The 15,568-nt window shown below is 39.1% G+C and overlaps 1 protein-coding gene across 3 annotated transcripts in view; it reads left to right on the top strand.

Annotated features, from left to right (window-relative positions):
• The window catches only part of TPH2 (tryptophan hydroxylase 2), a 70,164-nt gene extending 55,079 nt beyond the window's left edge, over nucleotides 1-15,085 (top strand). The window contains exons 9-11 of one of the 3 annotated variants that reach the window (XM_038411867.2): nucleotides 3,891-3,986; nucleotides 13,948-14,081; nucleotides 14,174-15,080. In XM_038411867.2, the coding sequence (XP_038267795.1) occupies nucleotides 3,891-3,986; nucleotides 13,948-14,081; nucleotides 14,174-14,348 (405 nt within the window). In that variant the 3' untranslated portion in view covers nucleotides 14,349-15,080. Of the gene's footprint in view, nucleotides 1-3,890; nucleotides 3,987-13,947; nucleotides 14,082-14,173 lie in introns of all 3 variants that reach the window. The other 2 variants (XM_043493286.1, XM_043493283.1) reach the window with 2 other exon arrangements.
• The last annotated feature ends 483 nt before the right edge of the window (nucleotides 15,086-15,568 follow it).

Genomic DNA, 15,568 nt, shown 5'->3' with positions numbered 1-15,568 from the left:
GAGCAGAGAGCACCAGAATGGAGATTGGACGGTAGAAAACGAACAGAAAGAGAGAGTGAGTGTTTTGAGGCAGGAATTAGAGGAATGATGTCACTGGGCATGTAGAAAGAACTAAGCCAGGCTATTCCAGGCAAAGAGGCTTGGGGTGGAGGGAAGGCATGAGATGGGAGTGTGAGAAGGCTACACAGGGATAGTTAAGTAGAAGAGAGTGTGTAACAGCATAGGTCACAAGAGGGAGAGTATCAAGAGCCCAGATTTAGGCTAAAGTGGAACAGAGTAGCTCTGCAAAGGTGGGGCTGACCTTTATGTGGAGGAGTTTGAGAGGGATTGACTTGATTGGAGCAGCAGGGCAGGAAGATGAATGTAGCTGCAATGTTTTGGATAGTCTGGAGAAATTGTAGGTCATCTCTTTGAAACCAGAGAGCCAAAGCCTGCATGCTCACATTTGTGCCTGCAGTTACTATGCCTGCATGTGCAAATTGAATGATTTTGCACAGCAGGAGATCGTGTTCATTCAATAACTCAAATAGCATTTGCATTTATACCATTTGTGCAGTCATGGCAGTTAACCATGCAGCTGTAGACATACAATTGTGCACATATATTATGCCTCTGGTTTTTAATATGTGACGCTATATGACTAATGTTTAGCTTCTTTATCAATATGCTTCATTTGTAGACTTGGTAGAACAGTTGTTCAAAGCCTGCAAGATCACAGATTATAATAATACACTGGATCTTCAGTAGTGGTGATAATGATGTACTGCTGACTAATGATCTGAAGATGGCAGCATTGTGTGAGCTATCTCATTTTCTTACTTAAAGCAGAGATCTCTTCAAAGATATATATTGATATATTGTAGCTATTGCATATGGCAAATGTATCCCAACATCAGCTTTTCATTTAAAGGGGTTTTTCTTAATGTGTAATGTTGCCATAAATTAGTAGTAGGCAGACACATATTATATTTTACCATCTGGTCACTTTAGATATGTTTGATTTAAATAAGTTACACAGAGAATACAGGCTTTCCAAAGACTGCCATTTTAACAAAAATCTGTTCTTTCAGCATGTGCATGCTCATAAAAGTTATTCCTTTTACAATAATAATGCTTTTTGCAGTTCTATAGCATCTGCCATGCAGGGATCTCAAATAGCTTTACAAATAAATATGGGTTAATTACATCCCTGTCAGATTGTAAAATGGGGATAATAATATTTTCCTAATGGGGAAGCTAATAGTGAGATCAAGGGCTAGATTTTGCATACACATTTGCCTGCACCCAATGTATGATTTCAAGCTACCTAATTTGAGAGAGCAATTCAAGTATTTATTTATATTTATGGTAGCACCTGGAGACACCAGCCAAGGACATTGTGCTTGATGCTGTGCAAATACAAGTGAGAAACAGTCAATGCCCCAAAGAGCTTACAGTCTGATGTTTTCATGTTGCCTAAGGGCAGCTATACATGAATCAACTAACTTAAAGGAAACCTGCACAACAGTTTCAAAAGACGAGCCTGGGAACTTACATTCCTAACTCTGCTAAACACTAAAATCATGGTCTTAATAAAGACAATAGATTTATGGCTTATTACAACACTCTGTAACCCACTAGCCTCCTGCCCCCCTTTTTGTCCTCTGAGTACAGGGATGTTAATGGGCCACTTCATCTTGAATGGTTCCTTAGAATATGTGCTAGTTACTTATGCTAAACTATCTGTTCAATCTTATATTTAGCTGTGACACTGAGTACCTACCCTAGATCAGAGGAAGAGCTCTGTGTAGCTGGAAAGCTTCTCTCTCGCCAACAGAAGTTGGTCCAATAACAGATATTACCTCCCCCGCCTTGTCTAAACAATTGACTTGGCATTCATTTAGTAGTGCATGTTAGCTGCTTATGCCTAACTGAAAATCTGTCCACAGCTGAGTTGCACAAGCCAAAGACAAAGCTGGAAATAGAATTTAGATTTCTTGATTTACTCTCTTGTGCTGTAACCATGCTTTCTTTTTGTGATTTTCAATGCCTGTTGGCTGTTACAGTGGTACCTGATAAATTCCCCTCTGAAATCAATGGAAAGACTCATTGATTTTAGTGGGCTTTGATTCAGGCCATAGGTGCATGTTTTCATTAAAGTCTACATTATATTTTTGCATAGTGCAAAAATTTGTTTTGCATAGTAAACAAATTAGTGGTTCCTCCTCAACTTTTATATGAGGAAAAAAAATAAAAGATTTGATATTAATGAGTAGCTAGGTAAATATTTGTATGGGGGAAAACAGTTTGGGCGGGGGGGGGGAGGAGGAACCAACCATGCATTTCATTTGGAATTTGGCATTTCTGGAGCCAAATTCCATATGAAACTCATTTCTGAAATGTTTGGTTAACTTTTAAAACTATTTTTCTATTTCTGAGTTCTATCAGCTACCAGAAGAAGTAGAAGAGCAGAACTGCTGAGAGAAACAGGCAGTACAAGAACTCTTGAGTGATCCAGACTCAAGAGGTTCAGATAAGCTTCAAATAAAGTATTGAATTCTAGACTGTTTTTCCTCAAGAAAACCTTGAGCTCCAAATACTGTTGAGCATCACCCATTACTGGATAATTGAAACAAAATGCTAAATTCAGATCTCATACAGAGATGCAACTCCATTAGCTTCAATGATGTTGTACTTCCTTTACACAAACCCTGAATTTGGTCTAGTGTCAGATAAAGCAATAGTGCACAATAACATCTATGAATGAAGTATTTCCATGGGTACTGGAAACCAGATTCCCAAAACCTTTGTGTGTGCAGTTATTTACTGCTCTAATTTGATGTGGATGCTTTATTTGGGGTGAGCAACAATATTTCCTTATTTTTACATGCTGATATATGGTAAAGAAAAAAGGTCTTAATGTGTAATATCAAAAGCAAAAAAACAACTTGTTAGGAGCAGAAGTGATTTGTCTTTTCTTTCCCAGTTTAGAGATATTGAAATACCTGTGTTTCTCAAAGGTTTCTGTAATATTTAACAGTTTTATGTAGTTAATGCAAATTAGATGTAGTTATTCTTATGCTAATTTTTCACAATTTCTCATCAGTAATTTTGTTCAGACAGTACTAACTGCCCGTCTAGTTTTATGGGTTGAACATCGACCTCAGTGAACAATTGGAAAGGATTGGTCCATTGAGCTTACTGGAGTGGCTGTAATTGTCCAATTCAGAAAGCAAGTGACATTTTTCTTCACTTATGGCAAAGTTAGTAAAATCTTATGAGGGCTAAGGCCCCAGTTCAGGAAAGTTCTTAAGCACATGTTCAGCTTTAATTCCATCAATCCCATTGAAGTCAATGGGTCTTAAGCATTTACTTGCAATTAAGAATATGCTTAAATGGTGTCCTGAACTAGGACCTAAGGATTAGATTTTCAGAGGTATTTAGGTGCCCAAAGATGCAGAGGTGCCCATTGGGATTTTCAGAAGTGTCCAACCAGGTTAGATGCCAAACTCCCATTGAAATCAGTAGGATTTAGGCACTTAAATACCTTTAAAAATCTAGACCTAAAATGTCTTCAGGCATTTTTTTTTAAAAAGATCACTCAGCACCAATCTGTATCTTTAGACACCTAGATACCTTTTAAAATCTGGCCCTTGGTGACTATGGGAAAAAGCACAATCTTGCTGGTTTTTTCCCCTGTGTGTGCTAATTTTTTTTTTTTAAATTACAGCTCTACTTTACTGCTAGTATGACATTTACAGTACGTAACAGTAAATGCCTGATCTGAACTTATTTTAAAAACATGAAATCTGAGGAAATGGGGCTCAAGTGAAAATAGTACCAATTGGTGCAACTCAAGTGCTTGTCTACAGCTTCGCTACGTATATCTGTGTATGTATCTATTTTCACAGTGCTATTTTTTTACTATCGAATTTGGCCTTTGCAAGCAAGAGGGACAGCTACGTGCTTACGGGGCAGGACTCCTGTCTTCTATTGGCGAATTAAAGGTATGCGAGTGAATGTACCCTGCAGGCTGAAATAAGTTTTTTGGATGATGGAAAAATCATTAACGAAGTGTGAATATTTTTACTTTAAAAAAAGCTGTCAGGTATTTTAGATTGAAGGTTTATTCCCAAAATTCAGCAGGCATTTGGCGTGTGAAACAAGTCACTAAGGACTGATGTGATAAAACTGAAAGAAGTTGCAAAGCGCATTTTTGTTGTTGTTGTGTGTTTGCTTGCTTGCTTTTAAAAATTTGGTAGCCAATGAGACATTAATTTACTGCTAGTGAAGACATATTAATCCCTTTCTATTTACTGAGGAGGAGGTTTCTTGTATCACAGCTTCTGGGACCCTTAAGTTAAAAAACCCATTTCTTTGAATATGTAAAAAAAAATAGTTTGCATAATATGGCAATACAAGGCCAAATCCTGCTTGCCTTATTTAAGTTAGTAATTCTGTGTACTGCAGTGGGATTACTCCTCTGAGTAGATGGAGTAGTTTTCAGACCACAATCTAGAAATATTAAGACCCTGATTTAGGAACACATTTAAGCATGTGCTTATATCCCTCCTTGTTCAGGAAGCCATGTAAGCTTAACTGACCTTCCTGAATAGGGCCCCAATCCTTCAAAACCAAAGATATTTAAATTTACATATTGTGAGTAGTTCCATTGAAGTCAATTAGACTCTGTAAATTTAAGCATGTGGGTTCAATAAGTATTCACAGGATCACAGCTAGAGCTGGTCCAAATTGTTGAAATAAAAAAACCCAAACTGGACAAGTTTGCAAAATATTTGCAACGTTTTTTACTGTGTTTTCAACCAGCTATAGTCAGGCACAGCCAAGCTTTTCTGTACAAATGCTGTTAGTGTTTTTATTAATAACTCAGTCTCTCTACTTTGTCTATTTTGTGTATTTAAATGTCCTAGCTGGAACTAGTTAGACTCATTATGTCCCTTATGTGACTAAGATTATGTTAGAGCACTAAAAAAAAAATAAATATGAAAAAAGGGATAAGGAAACAAAAATATATTGACACTTATTGTTCTGACTACAATACAGGATTTCAATACAATTACAATTTTACTCCTCATGGTATCAGAATGGTAGTATTTTATAGGGTTAAGGCTCACTCTATTAAAGTGCTGAGCACTTCTGTCTCCCATCCCTTTGGTCCAACACCTTTGAGAATTGAGTCCTAAAAATCTACACAAGGTCCCATGGAAAAGCAGGCCCTTACTTTAAAAAGTACAGTTAATTTAATTGTTGTCACTTATCACACTATTTACAAATACAAGAACATATGTGCAAACATGTGAATAGTCAAGAACATCATAAACCTTATGCTGTCCTTAAATGAACAGCTTATTTTCATCAAGTATACTGGAATGCATATTTCATTACAAAACAGCCTTAACTCTGACCCCAAATAAGTGTTTGTTCAGCAGTAATCTCAAAATATGAACTTTCAACCCTTTCCAAAGCAACACTAAAAATGATGTATGTGCACATACATGACATCTATTGATCAGCTTTAAAGGTTAGTCTGCATGCCATAAATCAAATACTTTTCCTATTATGCTACATATGCAACAATATTTATATACCTCTAGCAATAACAGAGGTGGACTAATTTGCAGCATGGGTCAAGTAACCAGGATTTGGCCTCCATAAGGTGACTTGATGGCACTCATTCAGAAGTCTCATTCCACAGAACATGTAAACATGAATTATTGTACAATCAATACACTGCCTATTGTGTGCCTTATTATGCAGTGTTATCACTTCCAGCTGATTGGATCGATTCACTGCTCAACCCAACAGGTCCTCTTATTTCACCATGTATGTCAGTTTAGTTTCAGGGTTATATAGTTTAATATTATGTCAGTGAACATATTAACTTGATTAATGAACATTGTATACGAGAAAAAATGGGGGACTTTTTTTGAATAATTAAACTGTAAAAGTATTACATAAAATAAGTGCAGGAGAACAGCTCTGCAATGATACCTCTTATCCAAAAAGGATAAATGGAAAATATTTTCAAAAGTGCCTAAAGGCCAGGTTTAAAGGCAAACATATTTAGAATTATAGAATCCAAGAAATGTAGGGCTGGAAGGAACTTTGAGAAGTCATCAAGTCCAATCTCTGCGCTGAAGCAGGGCCAAGTACTGTAAATGTAGACCATCCCTGACACCTCTAATGATGGGAATTTCACAACATCCCTTGGAAGACTATTCCAGAGCTTAACTACCCTTATAAGGAAAAATTCTAAACTTCTGGCTGCAGATTAAGCTCATTATTTCTCGTCCTACCTCGAGTGGAAATGAAGAACAATAGCTCACTGTACTCTTTATAACACTCCTTCACATATTTGAAGATTTATTAGTCTTCTTTTCTCAAGATTAAAAACATGCCCAGTTATTTTTAACCTTTCTGTATAAATCAGATTGGCTAAACCTTTTATCAATTTTTATTGCTGTCCTCTGAATTATCAGATTTGTCCACATCTTTTCTTAGGTGTGATGCCCAGAATTGGACATAGTATTCCAGCTGAGGCTTCACCCATGCCAAGTAGAGTGGGCAATTGCCTCCCATGTCATATATGGGCATTCCTGTTAATACATCCCAGAATGATATTAGCCTCTTTTGCAGCTGCATCACAGTTGACTCGTATGCAATTTATGAGCCACTACAACTCCCAGATCATTTTTAGCAGTTCTACCGACTAGTCAGTTACTGACCATTTTGCTGTTGTGCATTTGATTTTTCCTTCCTAAATTAAGTACTTTGCACTTGTCTTTATTGAATTACATCTTGTTGATTTCAAACCAATTCTTCAGTTTGTCAACGTCGTTTTGAGTTCTAATCCTGTCCCCCAAAGTGCTTTCAACCTCTCCCAGCTGGTGTCATCTGCAAATTTTATAAGCATACTCTCCACTCCATTATCCAAGTCACTAATTAAATATTGATTAGTATTGCTGCAGGACTGAACCCTGCAGGACCCTATTAGATATGCCCTCCCACTTTGACAGCAAACCAATGATGTCTACTCCATATCTTGGAGTATGGTCTTTCAACCAGTTTTGAACCCATTTTATAATAATGTCATCTGGACCACATTTCCCTAGTTTGCTTATGAGAATGTCATGTGTCAAAAGTCTTACTAAAATCAAGATGCATCACATCTACTGCCTCCCCGAATCTTCTAGGCCAGTGCCCCTTTCAAAGAAGAAAATTAAACTGGTTTGGCATTATTCTTGACAAATCCATGCTCATTATTCTTTCTATTATTGTCTAGGTGCTTACAAATTGATTTAGGTGTCTAAAGATACTGATAGGCACCTAGTGGGATTTTTAGGAGTGCCTAAGTGAGTTAGGTATGTAAATCCCACTATCAATGGGAGTTAGGCACCTAATCTGCTTTGGTGCTTTTGATACTCCCACTAGGTATTTATCTGTATCTTTAGACACCTAAATACCTTTGTAAATCTGGCCTATAGCCATGTTTGAAAATAGGTCTTAGTTACTTAAGTGTTTTTGAAAATTGTATCCACTACCTCATTCCCAGTTATATAATCAAATTGCTTCAGAGCTGACATCCTCTCCACTATGGCACACCTATATACAAATAAATCTAGATCTCAAGTATATTTCTGAATAGTAAATATACATATTTAATGGTTGTTCATAAATATTTAAAAAGCTGGAAAAAAGTGTTAGGCAACACAAACTGTGAAGAGTGAATTTGCTGGGTAAAATTTTGGTATATATTCAAACTCAACCAAACCTCATTATCTCTCTTTTTCTGCCTTACATGGCTCTTCTCTAGAAAATTGGCCAATGGCTTCAGCAGTGAGAAACAAAATCAGAGGAATGTAGGTACAAAGCAGCTTTTTTCCCCCCCCCGTGACAGGGTTAGGACTCACCACCGCTGGCACCTCCCACTGGTTGCTCCAGGAATTAGCTCTGTCCAGTCTTGGAGCACCTTTTTCCACATGGTGCCTTGCCCTTCATCTGCTCTGCTGCTTCAGGGATCCTCATTGCTCCCTGCTCAGCAGCATCCTCTTCAGGACACTGCCCCTTATCGCAGGGACCAGCCACAGCCTGGATCAGGCCACGCTCCCCTTCTGCCACGTGTAGCTTAAGGGGAAGGGATTGGGGGACAGACCCAGGCCCACTCACAACTCTGGGTCCCAACCCAGGGACCCTCTAGCAGCAGCCTCTCTGCCCTCCTTCTCTCCCCTTGCCCTGCTATTGTCCCTGGGCCACTTCCCCTTCAGCCCTATGCCCCTGCCTGGCCTAGGCTGGCAGCCTGGGGTTTTCCTTGGTCAGAGCTCCCGAGCTCCTTCTGGCCTTCCCCAGCACTGCTCTGTCTAAGGTGCTACCTTTCAGCCCAGGAGCCAGTCCTCCTCCCTTGACCACCAGGGAGAGACTACCCACTCCCTTCCTGGGCAGCCTTTATATATGGCTGAAGCTGGCTCTGATTGGCTGTCTCTAACTCAGCCTCTGATTGGTTCCCTAGCAGGCCTTCTCCGATTGACCGCCCGCCTGCACTGCCTCCCTGGCTTGCTGAAGCCCCATCTAGGATAGGAGTGGGACAGCCACCCCACTACAGCCCCCAAAGATTTTTTTCAATATTTAGAACTAGTCTGAATATAAGATAACAAAATGCAGAAGAAAATGTGTGCTACATGGGAAAAAATGCATTAAGCAGAAAATACAGAAAGCTCGCACACGCAGACACACACAAAGAAGAAAGAGAGGATTAAAAGCTAAAACCAGTGTGGGAAAGGAACCAAAAGAGTGAGCCGTTGTAAAATGTTCAGCCCTAATAAAGTCAGGTTAACTCTAGATAAGGCTATTACACAATATACATTTGTGGTCCAGAAATCAGACAGAATACACAATTCAGTAAACACGCTATTTCTACGAAGTAGTTATGATTCTACAAAAGGAAGATCAAATGTTTAAAAATATGTTATCCATGAATTTCATAATGTATTCTTGAGCCATTTCATGAAGGGTCTGAATCAAAGAACTCTGCTGTCAGGGGAAGTCTTCCCACTGACTTCGTTGGGCTGTACACCTGGTATACTATGCCACATTGCTGTGGCTAATGAAGAAGCAGAGTTCCAGTCCTGTAGAATTATACCTTTTGAGTCAATGATGCTCACAATAAAACAACTGATTATGAATAGATAAAACTAGTATGTCCCTGATTATAACCTAAAAACTAAGAGCAGTGGATTCAACAACACTTTTTTTTGTTGAGGGTGGAGATAATGGCTATAACAACACTTGGATGCCCAGTACACATTTTATTACCTCTTACCACTAGAGTGTTTTTCTGTTTGTCTGAACAATATATAAAATTCTATTGGTATCATAAAAAAGTTCTGGGAAAATCAGCACACAATTTGGAAATAGCCCATTTGTAGATTAGCAGAAAAACATTTAGGAGCATGTTTTTCCTGGACACTCTCGTGTTCTCCCACAGAATAATAAGACAATAAAACCAATACAGGGATGCGGATAATTTTTTCTCACCCAAGGGTTTGATTCTGGCCTACAGAGAGTACAGCATTTATAACCCATCTCAAGTTTCTTCTCTTGCTATCGGAAGGTTTTTTGGCAGTATTTTTGTAAACTTTAAGAAGTGTGTGTTAAATGATTACAACCCAGTCTTTACACTCAAATGAGCAAGCATACAACAAAACTCTCTTTTAATATGGCATTGATAGGTTGTCTCTCCCTGCCTTTGCTAGTAGGGCTGGAAATGCTGTGGAGGTATTATGCTTGTTCCCAGCAAAAAGAAGCATATCCTATCACTCTTGAGCAGCCCCATTGTCAAATACTGCTACCTTTCATAGGTATCAGCAAGGATTGAACTTGGAACCCATTGCTCCATAAAATACCAACTCTCCCAGCTTGAGCTAATGGAAAATCCCCATTGACTGTACTAGAGCAACAGTTTATTTCCTGTGTGAATAAGCCTCTAGAGGTGGCTGCTTACACAAGCCCTTGAGATGGCATGACATTCCATTCAACTGCAGGCTGTGGTACACATACACATTAGCAATTACATTCCATGAAGACAGATAAAGGAAGAGGATGGGGTAGGGAAATATTTACTAGATACTTCCACATCTTGGTTGACTGAAAACATATGGGCAAACAACATATCCAAAGCAAATGGTGGGTAGCCAATATAACTACACATGTTGTGAGGGGTTTTTTTTCCTGCTTACAACATTACATAAATAGCTAATGTCCCTAAAGAAACCAGGATGTGACATTCTGATTACACCTCCATATAAAATGGTCCGGACCCACCAATTTAATAGTTTTTCTGCTTTGAGATTCTGCAGTCCCTACTGAGCATTCACTGAGTGTATGAGCATACAGAACATTCCCTACAGAGCAAGCAGACTTTGACATTCACAGCACTAGGGTCCACCTGAAAAATTAACCAGATGTCCCACAACCTTTCTGGTGTTCTTGTTGTCCCACTTTGCTTTAAGACAGCATAGGGAGAGACCCAGGAGGTCTGGCTATGAGCTCTCTGTCAAGCCCTGTGTCAAGGTTCCTTCCCCCCTCTGAACTCTAGGGTACAGATGTGGGGACCCGCATGAAAGACCCTCTAAGCTTATTCTTACTAGCTTAGGTTAAAACTTTTCCAAGGTACAAACTTTGCCTTGTCCTTGAACCGTATGCTGCCACCACCAAGCATTTTAAACAACAGGGAAAGAGCCCACTTGGAGACGTCTTCCCCCAAAATATCCCCCCAAGCCCTACATCCCCTTTCCTGGGGAAGGCTTGATAAGAATCCTCACTAATTTGTACAGGTGAACACAGACCCAAAACCTTGGATCTTAAGAACAATGAAAAATCAATCAGGTTCTTAAAAGAAGAATTTTAATTAAAGAAAAGGTAAAAGAATCATCTCTGTAAAATTAGGATGGTTAATACCTCACAGGGTAATCAGATTCAAAACATAGAGAATCCCTCTAGGCAAAACCTTAAGTTACAAAAAGACACAAAACCAGGAATATACATTCCATCCAGCACAGCTTATTTTACCAGACATTAAACAAAAAGAAATCTCACACATTTCTAGCTAGATTACTTACTAAGTTAACAGAAGTTCTAAGGCTGCCTTCCTGATCTGTTTCCAGCAAAAGCATCAAACAGCAGAAAAACCCTTTGTTCCCCTCCCCTGCCCCAGATTTGAAAGTATCTTGTCCTCTCATTGGTCATTTGGGTCAGGTGCCAGCTAGGTTACCTTAGCTTCTTAACCCTGTACAGGTGAAAGGGTTTTGCCTCTGGCCCAGAGGGATTTTATAGCACTATATCCAGAAAGGTGGTTACCCTTCCCTTTATATTTATGACACCCTGCCACTACCAATTTCAGAATTCGCATACTCCATTGTTCACAGTGCATTTTATGGGTACGTTGCTTCAGAATTAAAAAATGTAGGGCCAAATCCACAAAAGGACTTTGGTGGCTAACTGCCACTTTAGTGGCCCAACTCCAACATTTAGGAACCACTGAGATCCTCAAAACCCTAATTCAGCTGCTGCTTAACCCTACAAGCACCTAAAGTCCCTTTATGATTATATTGCCACTGTAAAATTACCCTAAGCACCCATATTTGGTATGCACACAGCTGCCTCAGTCTTGACCTTGCCCAGAAGCTCAGTGCCTTTGACACATCTAAACCCCAAATTAGGTGTTGCCCCACCTATATTGCCTATCAGACCCAATGTAGTAGGTGAGCTCAGAGTATGCCTAACTCCACGCAACATGTCTGGGAAAAGAAGGAAAAGAAAAAAGCAGCCTCCTTCATAACAGTTATCCCAGTGGTTAGAGCACTCAGCTGGTACATGGGAGACCCCATCTGTCTGGTAAGGAGAAGGGATTTGAACATGGGTTTCCTCTCTCTCAGGTAAGTGCCCTAACTACTGGACTAGAGAGTCATTCTTGCTTGCTCTTTGGCCCAACAAATACAGAAATACAGAGTGGCTCAGCTTCACCAAGAAAGACCCATACCAGAATCTCCCAGCGCTTAAGACACTCACCTGCGAGTGGGCAACTTATCTACAAATCCCAGCTCCCCATCCCCTGAACCTGGGCCACCTGCATTCTGGATGAGTGCCTTAACCATGGGGCTATAGGCTGCCACTGTCATTTTGTGTGTCGTTAGGCATGTCCCACTGCAGAAAAATGGTGCCTGGTTCCAGGAGAGAGTTCACAGCTGTGAGACCCAGCTGGAAACAGGTGCTTCCATCAAACCTGGATTTAGGCACTAAACTCCCTGAGGGGGCAGGGTTTAGGACCCACCCCTTTCCTTGGCATCTACATCTGCTATTGGCTAGCTTAGGCAGCTCCCCATCTAGCGGGCTGGCTTTTGTGGATTCTATTCTTAGGCATCTCTCTCTCCTCATGGCTTGTATAAGAAGCCTAGGCACCTAATTAATGGGTTGTGGATTCCATTGGTTGGCAAAGTACCTAAAAATTAGGCACTGCATCACTGAGCATTGCAGTGTCTAAAGTCTGTTTATGGATTTAGCCCTTAGACAATTGTGACACCAGGGCTCAAAAGAAAATATGATAAATCTGCTGGTACAATTGCTAATGCCACTTTAAAGGTAGAGGGTATTCAATGGGATCTGCAAGGGACACATGGCTTGCCAGGTGCAGGAAGGGTTCAAACTATACAAGGAATGTAAAGTGGTATTGGAATGCAGTTTTCATTTAAAATGGGTGCTGGCTAAGGCAGACCAGTTGGGTCAACATGGTCCTTTTTATTGGTTTATGTTGTATTGTAAATATACATGCACATATTCTACCTGAATGATTGAATTAGCACATGCTTAGTGTTGTGCTACTCTGAAGAGTCTGTTTTAAAAAAAAAAAGGAACCTTTGTACTCAGTAGATCTGTTCCCTGTGTGTAATTTATCTGTCTAAGGTTTATGTACAGAACCTTTCAATGCAGATAGATAGATCAAGGACTTGCACTACTGAAAACAAATGCACTTGCCTTCAATTCTGGTACCTCAATGCAGAGCACCAAGAATAAATATAAATATACTTGTCCTTAGTCCTCTAAGGTATAAGACAGATATAGGAGCTAGTAGAGGTATTGTAAATAAAAAGTGAAGGAGTGGAAGGTGAGCTGCCTCAAAATTTTGCAATAGCTAGTTCTCAGCATTGAAATCCAGAGTCTTTGTTCCTAGTGGCCACGTGCCAATCATGTGAGGAGGAACACTGCTCTAATAGCTATTCTCCAAGTAATCACACTTGTTTTCCTTGTCTTTCTAATGTCTGTTTGGTACATAAATATGCCTGTTTCTTCTTCTTTCCATGCAATATTTATTTGGTGCATTATTGCTCAAATGTACTTGGTAGAAAGGTAATGTATTTCATCAGTACACACTAAGTGAACATTATGTAATGGTCTTCAGATATATAGCTCCAGTCTTAAACTCACTGTAATGCAAATGGCATGCACATATGGCCTGAAAATGGATGGCACAGATTATCTGAATGATTTAGTCAGACTCTGTTTACCTGCAGAGGTAATTATAAATTCTGCCATTTAAGAGAGATTTTTGGGATACAGATGTGTGTAGTTGTATTCCAGAAAAATAACCTATACATATTTTATTACTTTCTCCTCTTCCAGATGAAGATTGTAGTTTCTATACCTATGGGGTAGATACATATCTGAACTGCCCTTGATTATTTAAAGTAATAACTTTGGGTGGAAAAAAAGACTAGCTAATAGATTGAATTATTCTGTTCATGATGAAAGATCCATTGTATGTAAAACATGAGACAAGCTATTGCCTGGGAGTGTACAACAACAGTGATATAAAAGCTGGGTGTATACAGAAAACACTGCATAGGCGCTCAGGAGTCTCATAACACAGTTTAACAAATTGTGTGGTGTATTTTGCAGCATGCTTTGTCTGACAAGGCCAGTGTGAGAACATTTGATCCAAAGACAACTTGCTTGCAAGAATGCCTTATCACCACTTTTCAGGAAGCTTACTTTGTCTCAGAAAGTTTTGAAGAAGCTAAAGAAAAGATGAGGTAAATTATTTCCCTTGACTCTTAAAAATGAAATCTTATTTTCCCTTCTCTGGATGTGGTAGAAATAGGTGTTAATTTTCTTTTTCTTTCAGAGACTTTGCAAAATCAATCAATCGTCCCTTTTCAGTGTATTTCAACCCATACACGCAAAGCATTGAAATTCTGAAAGACACGAGAAGTATAGAAAACGTTGTCCAGGACCTTCGGAGTGATCTGAACACAGTGTGTGATGCTTTAAGCAAAATGAACAGATATTTGGGCATTTGATGTCTGTGTCACTGTAGCTTTTGTATCCACTGCTTCTTCTATGGCTATGCTAGCAACATCATGTGCTCCAGTTTTAGAACCATCCATCTTCCCTCTGCAGCTTGATCAGTGACTTGCATCATTGTGTAGCTCTAATTGTAACTTGCAGACGAAACAAGGCAATGCTAACTTGCAAACTCAACAAGAAATGTGGTGGCATATAACCAGCAATTCCATAAGAGAATGTCATGTACAAATACACTATTAAAAGCTTACCTGGCAATGATTTTGTTTACTTAAAGAGACTGTTCACTTAAAAGCAACATATAAAATTGGCCGTGATTTCATTAGGATTCTAAACATACAGATTAGTTCTTTGCAACCTCTTGTCCCTGTTAGACTCTGAAAAAACATTTGCCAGGTTTTCTTTTTCCCTTGTATGGATCCATATTTCTCTCTCTATTGTTGAGGACAAATTTTCCTTTTATGCCTCTGTAGTTGAGTGTCTCCTGTGACTGAACAATAGACTTTATATAATAATGAGAAGGGAAAGAAGGACATATATTATTATTAAAAGGGCTTTTGAGTTGTAAATTATAAGACACTTAATGGAAAAATATTTCAAATTAGCTGAATAATTGCAAACAATTTACAACTTTTGACAATTCAAATAGGAGAATATTTTTACTTAACACCTGCTGCTACTTGTGGATGCCACAGAAATACCCACTGACCTGTGACATAATTCCAAAAATCCTTTCCTTGAAAAGTGGAAATAATAGTGAGCATCCTGATATCACTCCATGTAGTTAGGTGTCAATGTAAAACCTTCTATGATTATTATGTGCCTTCCACATTCCCCTATTCAGAAATATTTTCAGAGGGATTTCATATTTCTATGATTCTGTGTTATCAAGTGGCACTCATTTGATGTTGAAATTACTTGCAACATTTAGAGCATCTGCAAAGCTATTTTAGAAACGTATTGAAACCACTCTCTCAGCTGAAATATCTAAGCAGATGCTTTAAACGTTGCTAGCAATTTCAATATAAAATGAGTGCCATTTGATAACACAGAATCATAGAAATGTAAGGCTGGAAGGGACCTTGAAAGGTCATCAAGTCCAGCCCGCTGTGCTGAGGCAAGACCAAATATACCTAGACCAGGTGTTTCTCTAACCTGTTCTTAAAAACCTCAGTGATGGAGATTCCACAACCTCCCTTGGAAGACTATTCCAATT

This window comes from Dermochelys coriacea, chromosome 1, assembly GCF_009764565.3.
Source record: "Dermochelys coriacea isolate rDerCor1 chromosome 1, rDerCor1.pri.v4, whole genome shotgun sequence".
Classification (NCBI taxonomy): Eukaryota; Metazoa; Chordata; order Testudines; family Dermochelyidae; genus Dermochelys; species Dermochelys coriacea.
This window is presented reverse-complemented; position numbering and strand designations above follow the sequence as displayed.